This window comes from Talaromyces stipitatus, genomic scaffold (assembly GCF_000003125.1).
Source record: "Talaromyces stipitatus ATCC 10500 scf_1105507295487 genomic scaffold, whole genome shotgun sequence".
Taxonomy (NCBI): Eukaryota; Fungi; Ascomycota; class Eurotiomycetes; order Eurotiales; family Trichocomaceae; genus Talaromyces; species Talaromyces stipitatus.
The window spans coordinates 290,092-308,739 of record NW_002990120.1 but is presented as its reverse complement, the minus strand read 5'-3'; the positions used below and the strand labels follow the sequence as shown (position 1 = coordinate 308,739).

At 44.6% G+C, this 18,648-nt stretch overlaps 5 protein-coding genes across 5 annotated transcripts, besides 2 other annotated features; 2 read left to right on the top strand and 3 right to left on the bottom strand.

The window, feature by feature from the left end:
* Nucleotides 1-1,197: 1,197 nt before the first annotated feature.
* On the top strand, nucleotides 1,198-2,944 carry TSTA_053150 (monooxygenase, putative; the record flags this gene model as incomplete). Its single annotated transcript, XM_002486863.1, has 8 exons — nucleotides 1,198-1,360; nucleotides 1,428-1,835; nucleotides 1,893-1,957; nucleotides 2,019-2,235; nucleotides 2,296-2,342; nucleotides 2,404-2,538; nucleotides 2,599-2,801; nucleotides 2,857-2,944. 8 exons carry the CDS (start codon nucleotides 1,198-1,200, stop codon nucleotides 2,942-2,944), a joined length of 1,326 nt encoding a protein of 441 aa, XP_002486908.1.
* Nucleotides 2,945-6,579: 3,635 nt separating this feature from the next.
* TSTA_053140 (cytochrome P450, putative) lies at nucleotides 6,580-8,142 on the top strand (the record flags this gene model as incomplete). Its single annotated transcript, XM_002486862.1, has 1 exon — nucleotides 6,580-8,142. One exon carries the CDS (start codon nucleotides 6,580-6,582, stop codon nucleotides 8,140-8,142), a length of 1,563 nt encoding a protein of 520 aa, XP_002486907.1.
* A 4,196-nt stretch (nucleotides 8,143-12,338) lies between these two features.
* On the bottom strand, nucleotides 12,339-13,863 carry TSTA_053130 (N-acetyltransferase family protein, putative). The gene is made up of 2 exons (XM_002486861.1): nucleotides 13,161-13,863; nucleotides 12,339-13,044 (listed from the first exon to the last, which is right to left on the bottom strand). Exons 1-2 carry the CDS (start codon nucleotides 13,595-13,597, stop codon nucleotides 12,489-12,491), a joined length of 993 nt encoding a protein of 330 aa, XP_002486906.1. The 5' UTR covers nucleotides 13,598-13,863; the 3' UTR covers nucleotides 12,339-12,488.
* Nucleotides 13,864-14,373: 510 nt separating this feature from the next.
* TSTA_053120 (wd40 protein, putative) lies at nucleotides 14,374-17,081 on the bottom strand (the record flags this gene model as incomplete). Its single annotated transcript, XM_002486860.1, has 3 exons — nucleotides 14,374-14,978; nucleotides 15,035-16,707; nucleotides 16,748-17,081. The coding sequence occupies 3 exons, from the start codon at nucleotides 17,079-17,081 to the stop codon at nucleotides 14,553-14,555; spliced, it is 2,433 nt and encodes an 810-aa protein (XP_002486905.1). The 3' UTR covers nucleotides 14,374-14,552.
* A 25-nt stretch (nucleotides 17,082-17,106) lies between these two features.
* On the bottom strand, nucleotides 17,107-18,645 carry TSTA_053110 (uncharacterized protein; the record flags this gene model as incomplete). Its single annotated transcript, XM_002486859.1, has 2 exons — nucleotides 17,107-17,772; nucleotides 18,206-18,645. The coding sequence occupies 2 exons, from the start codon at nucleotides 18,643-18,645 to the stop codon at nucleotides 17,139-17,141; spliced, it is 1,074 nt and encodes a 357-aa protein (XP_002486904.1). The 3' UTR covers nucleotides 17,107-17,138.
* Nucleotides 18,205-18,648: part of a mobile genetic element that runs on past the window's edge.
* Nucleotides 18,334-18,648: part of a mobile genetic element that runs on past the window's edge.

The window sequence follows — 18,648 nt, the reverse complement described above, 5'->3', positions numbered from 1 at the left end:
AATGGCCAACAGATTGCCGATGCGGCAACGGAGCCCAACTGGAACGCCCACAAGTAGGAACTGGTTGTTGAATCTGTCTTTTACTGGTGAAAGACGTATATGTCTGAACTTGACTGGGAAGAGTAGCGGTTTCCCCAAAACATTCTGGGTTTCTCCTGACAAGCAAATTAACTCTCGAGATGCAAAGAGTGTTCTTGCCAACATGATGAGTAAAGAAAGAAAGATAAATGACACTAAGAAAATGGCTCCCCATCTGACAGCCACTGTCCATAATTTTGGAGTCTGAGACTGCTGTCCCAAATACACCAGCAGCAGCACTGCCTCCGTGAGCATCGTGTTTTTCGGTTTGCAAAATATGTTGGTGACTGGATCGTCGTGCGAGTGAAATGAAAGGTATGTCTACAAAGGCCTTGCAACTGTTCAGGTTATATCTCTCGTCATGACGAAGCGAAAAAGATTCTGCAAAGAACAGATAAAAAGAAAATAGAATAGAAAAGCCCAGCGCCATGTTGGATAAACCCGAGCGGATCATCTAGAGTAAGGAGAGAAAAGATCCGGTTGAGTTACACAGGTACCAGTTTCCAGTCAGGCAGCCTCCTTTATCCATTTTACAACGTGGCGCGCGTAATGTTTGACAGGTGTCTGTTTTCCGAATAAGTAGGTGTATTTTCCGAGATTGTCGGCTGGATAGGGCTGGCTGAGTTGGTACCGACAAGCTGATGTGGGCCGGCTAGTGTATTGTGGCTGGACACGATATGAAAGATGTGACTTGCACGAACACCCACTAGATCCATATCCTATATATGTGGATTCCTCTCACAAGAACCGAAAAGGAACAACAGATTGGGGATTGGTGAAGCAACACTCTACGCTGGAGCGCACTGTATCCACTTTACTACGAAACCTTCCGATTACGTATGCATTGTCACTTTTTTTCAGGTTTGCTGGTAGATACGCCTACTCTGCATGCCCGATCTTACGGTAAGTTTTGATAAATACCAATTGGCTAGAAAGCTGAACCACAGCGTAAAACCCTCGGCCCAGAACAGGAGGTTCAAATGGCGGTAGCACAAAAATGTGGTTCTCAAAATGGTTTAAAAGCTCTATAGCTTCTTATGTGTCTTACGGGAATGTTTGACGGTGTGTTTCCAATTTCCAACCCATAAACTCTTCGAATATTCTTCCTCAAGTATCACTATGGAGGAGCTTTTAACACTTCCCCCATGCCGAGTAATCATCATCGGTGGCGGAGTATCTGGACTAGCAACTGCATGCAGTCTCATGAAAGACTACGACTTAGATGATTATTGTATCTACGATCGTCAAACGTCACTGGGAGGAACTTGGAATGCTAATATATGTCAGTTGAACAATACTGAAGTAAATTGCTCTAGAGGTGTAAGCACAATCTAACATCCATTGTCCAGATCCCGGATGCGCAGTAGATATTCCTGGATTCTGCTACAGTTACTCATTCGCGCCGAATCCTGGATTCACCCAGTTGTTTCCATCCCAAGCTGAAATACTGCACTACCTACTGGTGGTTGCCAAGCAGTATCGCGTCGACCAGCATTTCAAAGGAGGTGTGGAATGGACCGCAGCTTCATGGCAAGATAAGTCACGTACCTGGCTTGTTACTTTGAAAGACATCCAGACACAGCGCGTCTTCAGACAGGAGTCCCAGATTCTCATATCTGCAGTCGGAGGGTTGGTCAACCCATGCGAAATCAGCATTCCCGGTGCTGACCGCTTCAAGGGGAGTATCATGCACACGGCCAGATGGAAGAACGATATAGATCTCACGAATAAGCATGTGGCTGTTATCGGCAATGGTGGTAAGCAATTCTATGGCTATTATTCCGATGTCTCGAACCTCTACTGACAATAGACAGCTTCTGCAACGCAGGTGATCCCAGCTATCATTGATAAAACGAAATCAGTCACACAATTCATGCGGGTAAGCTCGATGTCAATTTGGTTCATGGAGCGGTCATTTCCTAACTGAATTATATTAATAGTCACCTCATCACATCGTCAACGCGACTAACCATCAGATCTCCCCAGAGTGGAGGAATCTTCTCCGACGCGTTCCTCTCCTTCTTCATTTAATTCGCCTGCTCCTCTTTCTCTACATGGAAATTACGTGGTTCCGATTCCAGAACAACCGTTTAGGGAAGATCGGACGAGAATCTGTCAAAAATAGAAGCCGGACGTATGTTCAAGACACAGCACCAAGTAATGAACATCCAGCCTTTTGTGTCATGGTACCTCACACTGGCTGACGACTAAATACAGAGATCTACTGGGACATGCTTATCCCCACATACGAGTTCGGATGCAGGGTAATGATTCAACACCCCTGAATGATATGTCCCTATGATTGACGCTCATGGCTTTACTTAGAGACGGATTTTCGACCGCGGATACCTCGCGACCCTACACAAGAGTAACATGTTTCTGACAGATGATCCCATTTTGGAGATCAGTGAGGACTCTGTTATTACACACTCAGGTGAAGCTTTTCGCGTTGATACAATTGTAAGTACTCGATTATTTTCTATCGAAGTAAAAAAATGGCATGCTCATATGGACGTCAAGTTACTTGCCACTGGATTCGCTCTCACCCAGTACGATGTAGATTTACGTGGACGAAATGGCAAAACTCGCGAACAGCATTGGAAGCAATATGGTCACAAGGCCACTTACAAATCCATAGCTATGCATGGATTCCCCAATTTCTTTTATATTCTGGGACCTAACTCAGGACGACTTTATACATCTACTATTCAGATAATTGAAAGGTACCACATCTTTTCCAATACTTATTCAGCAATTTTAACCGATAAAACAGTCAAGTTGCTATGGTAATGCAAGCCATCAGACCAATACTTCTCCACCAAGCCTCATCGGTGGAGGTCAAAAGCACCCGCGAGCGGGAATATGACCTACAACTACATAGGGCTATTGACAAAACAGTGCATAGTAACATGTGTGGGAGTGTGCGTTTATTCCCATGTCATTCAATTGACCAGAGACTAACCTTACTGTGATAGTACTTTATTGATAATACTACAGACAGGAATTGGTTTGTTTATCCATGGAACTCATTCCACCTGTTGCTGTCAACATATTGGCCATTCTGTGACGACTGGGACTACCAAGGCTGGAATGAAGGGGGCAATTTCAAGGAAGGATATGAGAAGCAAAAAAGAAGAGCAAACAAGAACATACAATAGCTGGGCTTCGCTAATGGTTATCGACCTTGGCGCACATGAGTCGACATTGCTTGCATCCTTGTCAAGCTCTCTTAATACCATAGTATACAATCCTGGACCTATTCCAATCTTGGGACTCTAAAATTGCTTGACCTGCTGGCTGTTGTCACGGTAGGCGGACGATGCGTTCTTGTGAGAAGTTGATTGAAGTCGGCGAATAGCCTTACAGAGTGGGCGTGATGTCGGGATAGATCTGGTTATTATAAAGGCGAACATCTGAGTTTTCTGACTGTCAGCAGACTGTAAACATTAGCACGATGCATAAATCAAAGTAAAATGTCGATTGCAACAGATGTATAATCAAGACCCCTGAAGTCATTAAGACCCAAGGATGCTGAGGACCAGATGAAAATACCTCAGTCATACCATATCGCAATAGGCACCCACGAGTCTGTCAATTATTAGCACCAAACGATACAAAATGGACTTCGAATTCATGTCTGAGGAGACCTCACACGTTATATCCGCAGTATTTCTGATATTTCTCATAATAACAACTTTTACAAGGCTTGCTGTCGCACCACGGACACGAAGGCTATAGCTTAGCAGCGTCTTAACCTAGAATAAAGGCTTGCATAGTATGGAGGAACGAATGATCTCACAGAATGCCACCATTCATCATAATTGTCAAGTCCCCATTTGGTCCGCGTTTCCATGCTGAGTTTCCAGATCAAAATAGCGCATAAAGATACATGGCAGCGTTGTGAGTTGTGAACTTTCTACTTCGTGAGGAGTTATATATGAGGAAAAGAAGAACAGCAATCATCGATAGATGAGTACGAAGGGTGCAGTGGGAAAACAGGACATCCGTACCAGTAACAGCTCTCCCATCAACGTCCAATGTTTCCGCTGACGTACAATGTCCTGGGACCGTGGGATTCTATGCCTTCTCCGGCGGAGTACAGTAACCGAGCAATATAACCATGGCGAAAACATTCGCGCCCATGAAGATTGCAGAAGGAATGTAGAGGCTGAACTTATATGAGGACTTAGCCGATAGGCCCAAAATCCTCAACAGAAAGACCACGATTGAGATTTCGCCACTGGCCGGGCAGATAGAAGCAATATCGCTGGTTGGATGAGTGTATATTTTGTTGCAAGACTTTGGTTCACAGGGCTCTTGATATCGTCAAAGTGCAAACCAAAGCTATAAGTTGTGCTGAGCGTGACCAGCACTGTTGTGAGCATTGCACCAGCCTGTACAGTTTTCTTAGATGTGTAACTTCAGAGCGACAAATGTGCACAACTTCTGACATCCTCACATCCTCTGCTGGTTAAAATACTACGGCAATGGATTCGACCGATGACAATGATAGCTAACGCTGCAAGACTCCAACCTACGGCTAGTAATTGAGGTTGAGCAGTAATCATTCGTCATGCTGAATGAGAAAATTGGAACATGGCAAATCGCAGGTGTGACCAGGCGTATTATTTTGGGAACTATGCTCGTCGCGGAATATTTTGACGGGGCATCGCCATGGCTTTTGTCAAATGGCCTATACAACCCTCTGTTCATAGTCGTGGGTATCAGGGCACCAAGGCAAACACCTATTTTGCTTTGTCTAGCAAATTTAATCTCCTCCAGTATCCTGAGGATAAGTCCCTGAGATGACGGCAGGTGTAACCCAATCGCTACGGCAGGGATATGTCGGATTGCTGGGTTAACTTCAGGCCAATCCTGAATAGTACTTTACAAGGAAGGGGAAAAGAAGTGATTGGCAAGATTGTGTGTATTGAGTTCTCTGTCTCTCCCTGTCCATCAAGCTTCAAAGCTCGGTTTTTATAAACATCTTTGGCGGGGCGATTTGTGAGCTATCATGAGGGGTAAACATTGGGCTGAAATCTAGGTGCCCAGATATATGCCCTAAGGTGCCTTTTTTAGACCTGTAAGATCGAACGTCGGATCTCCCTGCCTCGTTTGTAATCCGGATTATCTGACAGGATGCGGGTGGAAAAAAGTTGAGGGAACCTTGATTGATATTCCAGAATAGCCCGCGAATGTCTCAGCTTACGGAGTATAGCTACTAAATTCCCTATTGGATATAGATTTCGAACTTTATTTGCTCTATTTCTCCCTGGAAGTGTAGATCTATGTGCCTCTAAGGTAAAATAGGAAATGAAACATACTGTCTTGGCCAAGACAATATATCTTCGTTCCCTTCTCGATGCCAGACGACAACCTTAACCGTTACCGTCTGTATATAGTGCTCTGCCATTGGACGTTCTAGGTGTTGTATTGGTAGGCTTCTTCCAGACCAATCCTGAATAGTGGTTTACTGGGATGAGAAAAGAAGAAGTGACTAGCAAGATTATGTGCATTGAGTTGTCTGTCCCTCTGTCTTCTAATACATCATGTTTCAATGCCCGGTCTTTATAGACACTTTTGGTGGAGTCATTTGTGAGCTATCATGAGGGGTAAACCTTGAGGGCTATATTGATCCCTGATAAGAAGATGACTTCTCCTGAAGTGACTGGTTGACCTGATCGAATAGCCTATCTTCTACCTCGCCGGATATCCAGGTTATCTGACACTAGGGGGTATTGGTATTTTTAGGTGGAGTTTCACTAATTGAGATTATCACGTCTTCTTCGCTCCGCTGCAAAGTATTACCTGTGCCTCTTTATACCTATTTATACCTGGGCAGGCATCCTTGCAATGACATCGAAGGTCAATTATTGACTGCGAGTGGTATGCCCAAAATAGTACATTGCCCAGGACGTTCAATTAGGTGCCGGTCATGATGAGACTAAAAGTGACAGGTCTATTCGACCCAGTGAATTGTATCAAATCTACCGAACACCTAGATTTTGTCTGACTGGGGTTACTCCGTACGCACTACTGCTATCCACGGTTGGCTTGTGCCGTCAACCGTGCCGTTTCTCTTCGCTCATCCAGTCGGATGATAGCTGTTGGAATATTGATTCGCATCAATTCATTGACTATAGACATGTACTAAGTAACTTACCGCGGCTTACATAGTACTTAATTAATCCCAGAACAATGTAAGACGGTTATTATTATGATCGTTGAAGGTTATGCATGCTCTTGTGCGTGTATTTAGGTAGTTCGTTCTAGATGGGAAAGTAATCTAGTAGACCTCGCTAGTATTGTTTACCAATGTGACCCTCCTCAACGCATAAAACAGTGTACGTAACGTAAACTGGTAGTTGAAGACTACATTTAATCTCGCTTATTGACCATTACGAGACCAGATTAACAAATCATTCAAACCTTGCGCTTTTCCTTCCCTTTACCTAAGGCATTACACTCCTAGTCACCTAGGTCGATTCTGCCACATAGGTTATGTCCGCCACTATAGTTCTTTGGTCAATTCTAGGCCTCGTTGTCCTCAGAGTCATTTATGAGCGCATACGAGACAGAAGTCTTCCTCCAGGACCTCGCCGTCTTCCACTTATCGGAAATTTCCATCAAGCCCCTACCGAACTTCCATGGATAACCTACCGAAATTGGATCCAGGAGTATGGTCCTATCACCAGTGCCCAATTCGGCGGGAACACGGTGATTTTCATAGGAGACGCCTCTATCGCCAGAGACCTTCTAGACAAACGAGGCAATATCTACAGTGATCGACCGCGAATGGTTATGGCTGGCGAGAACTTGACAAAAGGCATGCACTTGTTACTTCGCCGCTACGATGAACGATACAAGCTTCATCAACGTCTTGATGCACCAGTGCTCAGTCCCCGTGCGTCAAAGACATACTATCCGTTGCAGGATCTGGAAAGCAAGCAGCTATTGTTTGATTTCTTGTCGACGAATCATTTTAGAAAGGTGTATGAACGATACGCGGCAAGTCTGGTTTATAGTCTTGCATACGGAATCCGCTTGCAGACCGGTGCCGAGCCGATGTTGAAGCATGCACACCAAATACAGGAAAATTTTGGATACGCGGGCCGTGTGGGTACGTGGATTGTAGATGCACTACCTTTCCTTAACATCCTCCCATCTTGTCTGGCCCCGTGGAAAAAGACAGCCGAAGCATTCTACCATCTTGAAAAGGCGCTGCACTTGGGTAACATGCAGACCGCACTCGCTAGCAAGAGCTGGAACTGGGCCAAAGAGTTCTTGGCTTCTAAAGAAGCGTCTGAGATGTCAGATATTGAATTGGCTTACAATGTGGGAATCCTTGCCGACGCCGGTCTTGATACTACCTCCGTGCAAATGCGTATGTTCACCCTGGGTGTTATCTCGTATCCAGAGTTTGTCACGAAGGCCCAGCAAGAATTAGATGAAGTTATTGGATTAGACCAACTTCCCACTCTAGAAGACGAACCCGACCTTCCTTATGTCACTGCAGTGATGAAGGAGAGCCTTCGATGGCGTTCTATTGTTCCGGGGGGCATCCCGCATGCCACTCTAGAGGAAGACGACTACCTAGGTTATCGAATTCCAAAGGGAGCTACCATAATAAGCTTGTTCTGGGCTATGGCCCTGGATGAGAACACGTTCGATAGGCCTCTAGAGTTTCGTCCCGAAAGATGGCTGGAGGTGCCAGAGAGTGGGAAAGAGCGATTTGTGAATTTCTTCGGATACGGACGTCGCATCTGCACGGGCAGGCATATTGCCAAAAACTCGCTCTTCTTACTTATTGCACGTATTCTATGGGGTTTCAATATTTGTCCTACTATCGGTGATGATGGTAAGCCCAAACAAGTTAATGATATGCACATGACCTCGGGGTTTGTCTCTTCACCATTGCCATTTGAGGCCATCTTCAAGCCACGCAGCGAGCATCACAAGGAAATTATTGAGAGTAGCTGGCACAATGCTGAGAAGGATGTGGGCGTGATTCTGGGTTCTATCAAAGAGAAGCAGATTTCGATTGGTTTAAAAGTTCGTGGTTGAGCTGCGACGTCGTAGTTGGATATGAATAGGGCTAAAACCTCGCGGACCCATAAAAACACATCTACGCAGATAAAAAACACTGCAAGAAAGATCCTGTCGGAATCTTGAATATAGCATATTGAGGTGGTAACACAGCTTTATTAACAGAATTATACGAGAATGGATGTTGTTTTCTTTCTTTCTTTCGTTTTCCTTCCAATCAATATGTGTGGTACACGCTCTCCCATTTTAGTAAGATATTTCGAGACCAATCTATGACAAATAATATACAGGAATCCAAACTTCTTGACTGGCAGTTCATACACAATGAGATTGTAGTGTTAGCTTGTACTTTTAAGGCTTGATGCCGAATCCTCTCGACTATAGACTAATCCACCAATGTCTAGATTCTAGGTATATTAGTTTGAGCAATCTGTAGTCATTTTCACGTCAAAGACACTCTATCTGTCTTCGAAATCTATGAAGATCTCGACGAATTTATTAAATTTAGCAGCTGCCACTTCACATGCTTCAGAATTCCCATATCGTCTCATTTATGCTTTGATCTCGTATCATGTCTGCTGGCGATGGTGATGGCAACTTATTAGCTGTTTGACCCTTCGACCAGATCCCCAAGTCACCCACAACATATCATCCCAAGCATCCTTTTCAGTGGCAAGCTCTCTAATCCTGAAGCCCAGAATGTAACTACACCAGAATAAAATAAGTATCATATTCACAGATAAAAACTAAAATAACTGCATGAAGCTTGCAAGCACGAGTTAGTTTGACTTACATTTTCTTACCACCGTGATCCCAAAGCAGCTTGGCTGCCCAAGAGCCCTGCAGTCTGAACAATGCCGTGGCCCACATAATCTCTAATAAGCACAATATTGTGAGGAATGCCCCGGATAGATCAACATATTAATAGCTCACATAGTTGTACGTATCCATGAAAGCTAGACGAATTTCAGTACGGTCACCTTTTGAAAGCTTCCAGTGGTTGTCATCCCTGGGAAGAATTCCAGGCAGCCTTCTTGTCACACGGTAGACAATGAATCTCCAGGAACAAGTCCCAACTCTTACTGTGTTGCTCTTTTCCAGTCGATAAGTGGTGGTGCTGATTTGCATCCCAGTTTTGTCAAAGTAACGAGAGCCCTTTCTTCATTGATTTCAGTATTGGATAATGCTTGCTGAATTCTGATACTGGGTAATAAAAATCCCGAGCCTGCGTACGGAATCCTAGTGTTCAAGTGTCAGGATATCATAGAGTATAACAGATGAATATGAAGAGAATGTCTACAAATTGCATATAGATTTTCATACATGCAGACTCGCTGGTATCTTTAGGATTGAGACAGCAGAAATAAAGTAATTGCCATCATAGGATCATGTCCAAAATCCAATCATTCTTCTACGCTGCACTGAATGTATTTCTCGTCCAACTTCTTCACAATCCGCCACTGCTGGTAGAAATGGACGTTATTGCTATCAGATTGTTCAAAATTGATGAGCCTATCAATCCAGGATTGATCATGGAAAAAGTTTCTTCGTTCAGCCATCTCTGTTGAGACTAGACTGTCTTCGATATCAAGGGAGAAAAGAACGCTTGGACAAGCTCTTCAACAAATTAACAATAATGATTATATAACTGTGTGTACGGGAATCCCCAAGTGTTGAGAGTATTCAGCACGGGAATATTAGTTATTCCGTTTCACTGCCTGGGGATATCCCCTTTACTTGCATGTAATTATCCTTCTCTCTGCCTTTTTAAGAACCAGTCGTAATATTAGGAATAACTTCAACATTACCAGGCTCACCACGTAGGGTAGTTGGACTGCCCTTGCCGCAATCCTGTGCTTCGTGATCCAGGGCCCGACTAAACCAACAATAACCATCACATGTATTGACTGAGAGACATGGAAGCACGAAGGAGTGAATTCAACTGGTCGGGTGTGAAGCCCCTATATAAGCGACTAGCGAGGAAAGCCGTGGGCCAATGAGAGCCCGGTTGTGGGTTACATGCTGCATCCTCCATATCAGGCCTAGCCGTAATATACGGTTGACACTAGCTGTATCAGAGGGTTAGGGTTGTTACTTAGGGTTGGAAGCAAAAAATGTGCAAATGCTATCAAGAAGATTAAAGAAACTCAGCAAAAGAGAAACATCTAAGAATATATTGAGAGGTATAATACAGAGCCTTGCCGCAAAACACGACTTTTACGTGCAGAGAAAGGCATCACATTAGCATCACCTACAAAGGTGAATTTCCCCTGCAACTCCCTCGATCCTCATGTATCTCCATCTCGTCTACAAGCGACCCAGCAGCTTTGTGATCCATATACTCATACCTGACACTCCAATTATCCATCCTCTGAATAGTGTTGGCAGAATGGGTCCCATCCGCCAGTCTCACAGAGGCTGTGACAGCAAAAGCACTGGCTTAAGTTCCCAGTCCCTCATTCTCATCTTCCGTAGATTGGAAGCGTGTATTAGACTCCTTTGTACCTCTAGTTATACTAACCAGTGCATACGAGTTTTCTTGTGAGGCGCCGCGTGAATTACTATATCCTCCACCAATGCGTTCATGCAGGGAGACGTTGAGCATTCCGCTGTTGAATGCGTCAAGGAAGGGTTTTAGACAAGGAATGCATGCTGTCATGAGGCTGACGCAAAGATTCAGCTGAGTTGTGATGCTAGTTGCAAAGGCATTGTTGTTCGTGTCTGTGAGTAAGCTGGCTCTCTTCATGAAGATGAGGGGCGCGATAGTTGTAATTATAGCACTGGATTTGGAGTTAGGCTATGCAGTGGAGGAGCTCAGGAGAGTTGGAATTTAGGACATACAAGATGCGGAAGGCGAATGCGACTATAACGGTGACCTTTTTGTCAAATGATATTCGAACTAGCTTGACGATGTATATTGGAAGGATGCAGACGGCTAGCTCAGTGGCGATGTCTATTGGGGATATAGCGGCCTAGAAATCAAACTGAGCGATGGTTTGCGTCAATACGTATGATCTATATGGTTTATAATTGAAATTAGGGTGGAGATCCGAACTCACGATCTTGATACAATGTTCTTTATCCATATCCCAGGGACAGAATATCCCACACTTGAAAGCTAAAGTGAAGAACACTGGAACGGTCCACACGGCAACTAGAAGCGATGACGAGCGACAGATAGTTTTGTGACACTTTTCCACACAGAGCTTTTCCAGAAACTGAAAGACGAAAACTTTCGCAAGGCTTAGACTGAGAACGTGTAAGAGATCAGATGAGTAGAGGTCCTGGAAGGCATACAGTATTAGTAGGGCCTTGAGTAGAAAGATTGGTTGAGACCGGGTTACCTTTTTCACTGTGGTAAAGTCGAGTGCAGACATCTCGCATTGAAGCTTTCCAGGTCCGTGTTTAGTCTCAGTGGAAATAACCGCAGATTGAGAGGTAGCTAAAGCCTTTTTGTCCCTCAAATAATTGTTAATATAAGTTCCAACAAGCATCTCATGTTCCAGGATATGCACAAGCAATGAGTGGTCAAGACCCTACCAAAGCAAGACAAACCATTGTATCATCTCATTGCAGCCACCGAAGCGTATAGTATCGAAATGCCAGTCGTATCAACACAGCCATGATAATCATGACCAAGAGATAGAGGGTCGCGATAGCAATTTCGTCCACATGGCCAACGGCGGTCGAGAGCACCATAGCGATGCTTGACCTTGGTTCACCCACATTTACGATTGAGGGTGGAAGGTATGGGCTTTTAGGAAATCGAAGGGAAGTAGATAATCTGCGAGATTCTCCAGTATCTTCTATTGGCCATTGGGGCTCCTGGCCCGCCGCACGATGAACGATCAACAAAGAGGGCGAGGTCTAGGTAGCCCTGGTCATTCTTTGGTGCTATTTCGGCATTCATGCAATCAGCATTAGACTTGTGTCTTATCACTCATACACGGCCGGAGCTCACGTTACGGACAGGGAGCAAACATAGGCTAAGAAGACCCTGGCCATGTATGGATGGAGAAATCCATGGCCAACATTTTAGCCTGGTTTAAGTACTATGGTTCAAGTTGATCTAGAACTTGCCTATCCACTGCGCTCGGGCAGATCGGCAACAGAGGAGGCGACGAGACGTGGTATTATAATATACCTGTTAGAAATGAATCTATGAGGTGGGAGTCAAAATGTATTAGGAATACGATAATGTACCTAGTGATTAGGTATATGTGTGCAGAGTTAGATTGATTGGAGATAGCGTAAATGACATAGGTACCCTGTCTGTACATTTGAGCGAAGCACCGAGAAGAAAACATGCTGAAAAAGGATGCGAAAATTTTATTTTATATGAATACAAAAATATGCTAGGAACTCTAGAGGATCTCTGAAATCGTGTGGCGAATACTATCCCTATCGGCTGGACCAATGCGGATATTGAATGTTTTGTCTAATGCAGACACTCGCTCCTCGTCAGTGCTGAATATTTGCATCACCTCCGATGTGGCACCTATCCGCCGTTTCAATGAGTTGTTAAACAGCGTTAGGTCGCCCACAACATTTTCACCTGCTTCATCCAGGAGCATGCGAACACACACTATATGAAAAGTAAACCAGCTGTCTCGGCTAGTGCTCATATAGTAATTCATCATAGTGAAATCTTCGGGAATAAACTCGGTCTCTGTGAAGCAATAGGCGGGGATCCAGTCTGTGTTCCCATTCCGAATCTCATATTGCCAAAGGTGTTGTTGTTCGGTCTTGTTGGTATGTTGGGTGATTGGTCCATAGCGCAGGCGTCCTGACTGGTCACCCACGTTGTGAAACTCAAAATCCCAAGTTAATGGTACAGGCTGGTGTGGCCCATTTGATCCAAATCCCACATCTATCAGGTACTTTTGTTCTCCGATACTAACGATGTTGACCATGTGGTTCCTGCGAGTAGGCTCATTAGTGATGGTTCTTCGGGGAGACAATTAGCATAGGGTCTCATGGAAGAGCTGAAGACCATTTCCTCGAATGATTTCATGCAAGGGGATGAGTAATCGTACCATCCATCGTATTTAGGCCCCCTCCAGTTCTTCGATGCCGACATTGGCTGCGCGGCTTCATTAACCCTTCCCCCAACCGAGGTAACCTGGTAGCCCAGGCTTCGCAAGACGGTTCCAAAAAGCGTACTGTTCTCCATGCAGTACCCTCCCCGCTCGGACTTGCTGTCGACAATCTTCTCGAAAAGCTTTTGTGCATCTATGGAAATATGGCGTTGCACCGAGTAATGCAAGTTGAGGTTTTCAAATGGCACTGCTGCCACCTGGTATCGCTCGAGCACCTTCAAAAAGGATAGAGCGGCCTCATTATCACTACTTGCGCCGTTCTGAACGATTGGGGATTGCCAATACTTCGCAGGAAGCTTTATTCGGTCGAAGTATTTGTCCAACTGCTCCGGAGAGTAAGTCGGACGCTGAGACCAATCGACTGTGGAGCCCATCTTGAGATTGCTTGAAGCAAGCACCTGCGCAGGAAGGAAGAAACGTGGCTAGAATAGTTTCAAACTAAAGAAAGGAGAATGTTTAAACACTTGGATCGTGGCAAATACGAACGATAGGTCGAAAATTGATTTTGTCAAAGGCAAAGGAGTCGGAATGACTGGGTAGGGTATGCAGTGGTTAGAGCGCACATCAAATCGTGCGTACAGAGAGCACCTGGGCCATGTTAAGCAGGTGGAAGTTAGCTTGGCCGTGTCAGATTCGTGTCAAATAATCCAGATTACAAACGAGGCAGAGAGATCCGACGTTCGATCTTACAGGTCGAAAAAAGGCACCTTAGGGCATATATCTGGGCACCTAGATTTCAGCCCAAAATTTACCCCTCTTGATGACTCACAAATCACCCCGCCAAAAGTGTCTATAAAAGACCCGGCTTTGGAACCTGCTGGATAGAGAGACGGAGAAACGAATACATAGAATCTTGCCAGTCACTTCTTTTCTTTTCATCCTAGTAAAATACTCTTCAGGGTTGGCCTGGAATAAACCGACTAATCCGACAAATACTAACTCCATTTGGCGAGCATGGTACCAAACGGTAATGTAATACTCCCTCCTGATTGGTCGGTGACAATACCTACTGGTGGCAACTCAGCAACAGTATAAAATCTTCAGTCCTCCCATACCCCTTCTTTTGCAGAGAGATTCGAAAATATTAGAGTAGTTGCAGTGTGAAAATAATTATTAGATCGATTTCCAAAAAGTAACTCGACCTGAAGCATGTCCTAAAACAAGCGTGCTCTCATAGACAGCAGAACATGTTGCTCGATATTCAACTGGCAACCAAATGACATTAGTATCATTTCGAGCCACCCATTCATTCTTTAATGATACATTATTGCAGAGACCACTTGCTGTTGGAGAGGTATTGCGAACACAAAGATGTCCAATATTGAAGCGTCATTGATCAGTGACTAGGAATTTACCATCCGCAGAGAACGCCACTGTGGAAACCGAACGAGAGTGGTCTTCGAGGGTTTGCTGGAGGCTGCCAGTCGCTGGATCCCACAGCTTGACGGTGGTATCATCACGAGAACATGAGGCCAGCAGTGTGCCATCCGGAGAGAATGCCACTGTGGAAACCGAATCGGAGTGGCCTTCAAGGGTCTGTAACACTGCACTCCAAGCTGACTCGACTTCTGGCAACTTTTCAATCCAATGAGGAATTTTATTGATATAAAAATTTCTAATTATACTTGTCATAGGGCTGAAAATAAGAGCAGATGAATACACCTGAAGAGGTGCGCGGTCAATTATTGAGCTGTGTCTTCGGGCAAATCGCATTGCGTCACTGAGTAATTTGGATATTTCCATATTTTTATCATGCTGAGGGAACTGTTAGAAATGAGTAGTAAACCAAAATTAAATGTAGAAACACATACAACCAGAGTTTGTAATGTACGGATTAGGTGAACACTTTCCATAATTCTTCCTAAAAGGCTCAATGATTCCAGCCAATGTAAAAAGTGGTCCAGTAGAAACCTATGGACTGGATCCTTGTCATTGATGTACGACTGACTTTCTTTTAAATGGTATACCCAAAAGCGGCAAGCATATTGCACGTCTGGTGGCAAGTAGTTGGTTATAATTCTGTTGTCGATCTCAGCTCGTAGTGTTCCGTGGTCTGGCAGATTGCATATATTTTCTTGCAGATAACCCCGTTGAGACATTCGGTCAAGGCACTTGGTCATGATCATCTTGTGAGTTTCCGCCTCGTCTACCCAGAATAAGTTTGTGTCGCGTCTGTCAGCATCAACAAGGAAATCACGGAATGACAGGTGCAACATCCTTATGGGAGATTCGGCAGAGGACGGCACACTAAGGACAGAATGCAGGGACGAGAGCTGTCCTTCAATCTGTTGGTTATCAATATCCAGCAAAGTTGCCAGAGATGATCGTGAAAGTGGTTCAGCTAAGTGCACGATTGTGCCTACAATGATTTGGAATCTCTTCACTAGTGATTTCTGCGCCTTTTCTGGGCGTCCATCGATCAACTGCTTCAGAATTGGAGAGTAAGTGACATCCAGCTTATCCATTTCAGAGTCACTTTTCATCTTTCGATACTTAAGAACCTTTTTCAGCTGGTCTGTGGGGTTAGAATACACTTCATCTTCAATAAATCGGCAAAGAGTAGCAGCAAAAATAAAGAGTGGAACAGCCATATCAACCAAGGCCAACATCGCCTCTAGGCCAGGCCAATCGGATGGGAGTGACCGGCCATCTTTCGTATATTTCTTCTGGATTTGCGCAAACCTGTGTTCCAAGAAAGTGGTAATGTCTTGCTTAATGATAGGCTGCGGTATTTCATGAAGCTCTATATTCTCGCGTATCTCTTCGGGCACTTCTGCAAACCCAGATCGAATTTGCTGCTCCGGTCTGCTCGTGATAAATATCTGCAAGCTCGGTGACCATTTATTCCTCGTTTGTGATAAAAGGCGAAGGAAAGTGTCTCCATCCCGCGCACATTCATCTAAGGCATCAATAATTATGATGAGCTTGGACGCTAAGGGGAGGTGACCCCGAATCTGTGACAGAGGTTGACAGATAAGTTTCTCAAATTGCTCCCCCATCGACTTGTCAGATATATTTAGATCAGCATCAATCGCTGTTTCGACATGAGCTATCAGCAACAGAATCTTGACCAAGAGTTGAGCACAAATTGTGGTAAAAAGCATCGCCACACTGCTCCGATCAGCCTCCCCTCGTTTGAAGAAGAAGCTGGCTCCTAGTTTCCCTTCCTTTTCTAAGGACTCGGCTACTGTTCGAGAAATTGTTGATTTTCCAGTACCAGCCATTCCCTTCAGCCAGAAAATGGACTTCCCTTGTCCGTTTTCTGCCCATTCTTTGATTTGACGGCGCAAGTCAATTCTTGTTTCGGGATGGCATCTTGAATCAAGGGCCCCATCAAAAGAGTCAAATGTGGAGCCTTTTGCATACGGCAGCTTTGCAATTACTTTCTCACGCCGTCGGTCACTATCTAAAATGTCGATGGCAGTATTTGTCTGTTGAGCAGTATTATGCACTTCTTTTATGATGTTCTTTTCGACTATGAATTCTGTTAATAGAGAATTGAGCAACATTCATTAGAGACTAACCAGAAGAAAGTACATCCCCGATCCTCTTCTCTGCTTCAATTTTAATTGGGAGAATGCGAGAGAGGAGGTCTTTAGCATAGGCAGCCGCAGCCATTGCAGCATATCCTTGCCATTCTTTGTTCTTGTGGGAGTCTGAGTAGTCGCAGATACCCCGTATGACGAGGCATGGGAAGTGGTTCATCAGTCCTGCAGCTTCCATTTCAAAGCAGAGGACATCCTTCTCAGCAGAGAGTTTGTCTCGGACCAAGGCATCCTTCATCAGTTGGTTTGCAGATGCAATCAAGCCATAATGAATAGCTGGGTTATCATCTTCATCGCTTCGGTCAGGCCGCATAATCAACTTCGACTCGTCATCTCCACACACATCATTGGAAGAATGAATAATGTGCGATTAGTACAGTCGGTCAGTACCTGGCTCTGGTCGCTTGTACTTTTTTCGCAGCTTTGGTCGCTTTTTAAGCACACTATCGATTGCTTCGTCAAGGCGATGGCCGTTCATCTCATATTCAGCTTCAATGTCACCTATTGCGGCTCGAAGCAGACCAGGGGGTTGATCTAGAAATCCTGTGGTCCGAAATTCCTGGTCTTGTATAGTTTTCCCAAAGTCATACTGAAACAAACCACCCTTTCCATTGTGGGGTGCACTAACCACAATATCGCCGAGCCGGATATCGTGCCATTTACTGGGTGCACCACCACCGATGCCAACCATAAGACCAATCCTGATATTGGGAAAGCTGCGTACCATATCTCGCGCGACACTGGCAGCAGCAGCTATCCCATACTCCCCTTTGGGCAGCCGAGCGATCACAACGTTGTGTTTTCCCATCTCACCCAATGCGTAAATGTTGTTATCGTTGGCAAATCCATACTCCAGGCTTTCATGCTCTTTGTCAAGAAAGGCTCTTGCTGCAACATATTCAGTGGTGATGGCGCAGATCCATCCAACAGTGTATTTGTTTAATTCTCCCATTCCTGGTGGCGGTTGGTCTTTGACGCATGCTACCGTTGGTTCTTTAGAGGAGCTAGATTGTATCCAAATCAACTAGTACAGGCCATTCAGCCAAAAAGAACAAACATAACTCTGATGGCAGGTGAAATGATAAAGTTGCTAGAAATGAGATGATGGGAAGGTTTTTCGACAATTTAGCCTCGAGGCTTTTCATTTAACCCCACCCGCCACATCACACCTGTTGCAAGACTATCACGTTCTATGTATCCAATCATAATCGAGATTTAGCGTTTATGTTGGGAATATCACCTCACATCACATATCACCTTTGCCAGCTATTTACATCCATACTAGATCATCTAGTATGCGCGCAGCTTTTTGGTCTAGTTGGTCAAAAGCCCAACAGTTTATTATTTTGTTATGTAGGACTCGATCTCGCAGAGAAAATTATTGTCTTTAGCAAAACATAAAACTACAACAGAAACAACTATGTAACTCAGTCATACTCTTCAATTATCACGCCTGCATGCCGGAAATGGCCTTTTGCACTTTCTTCTCTGGTGCCCACAAGATCTACACACCATTCAAGAAAAGCATCGAATCCTTGCTCAGGAACTTCCTCATAGAGTCGCCAGTTGCGCTTAATGAACGCCTTTAGTTCTGCGAAGAATTCCTCAATTGGGTTTAGATCCTGTGAGTACGGCGGCAGATATATCAATTTGACTTCTGCGTCTGTACATATTTGATAGATTCGATCAGTGTGATGAAAAGATGCATTATCCATGACCAGGACGGACTGGAGAAGCTGTTCAGTGAAATCTCCAAACACGGAAGCATCAGTGGAACCCTGGAAGACACGAGTAAGAACAATGCCATCTTGCGCATAGGCCGGTAGAATTTGATATCGCTGGCCACGATGAAATTGGGATATTTGAACTAGTGCCATACC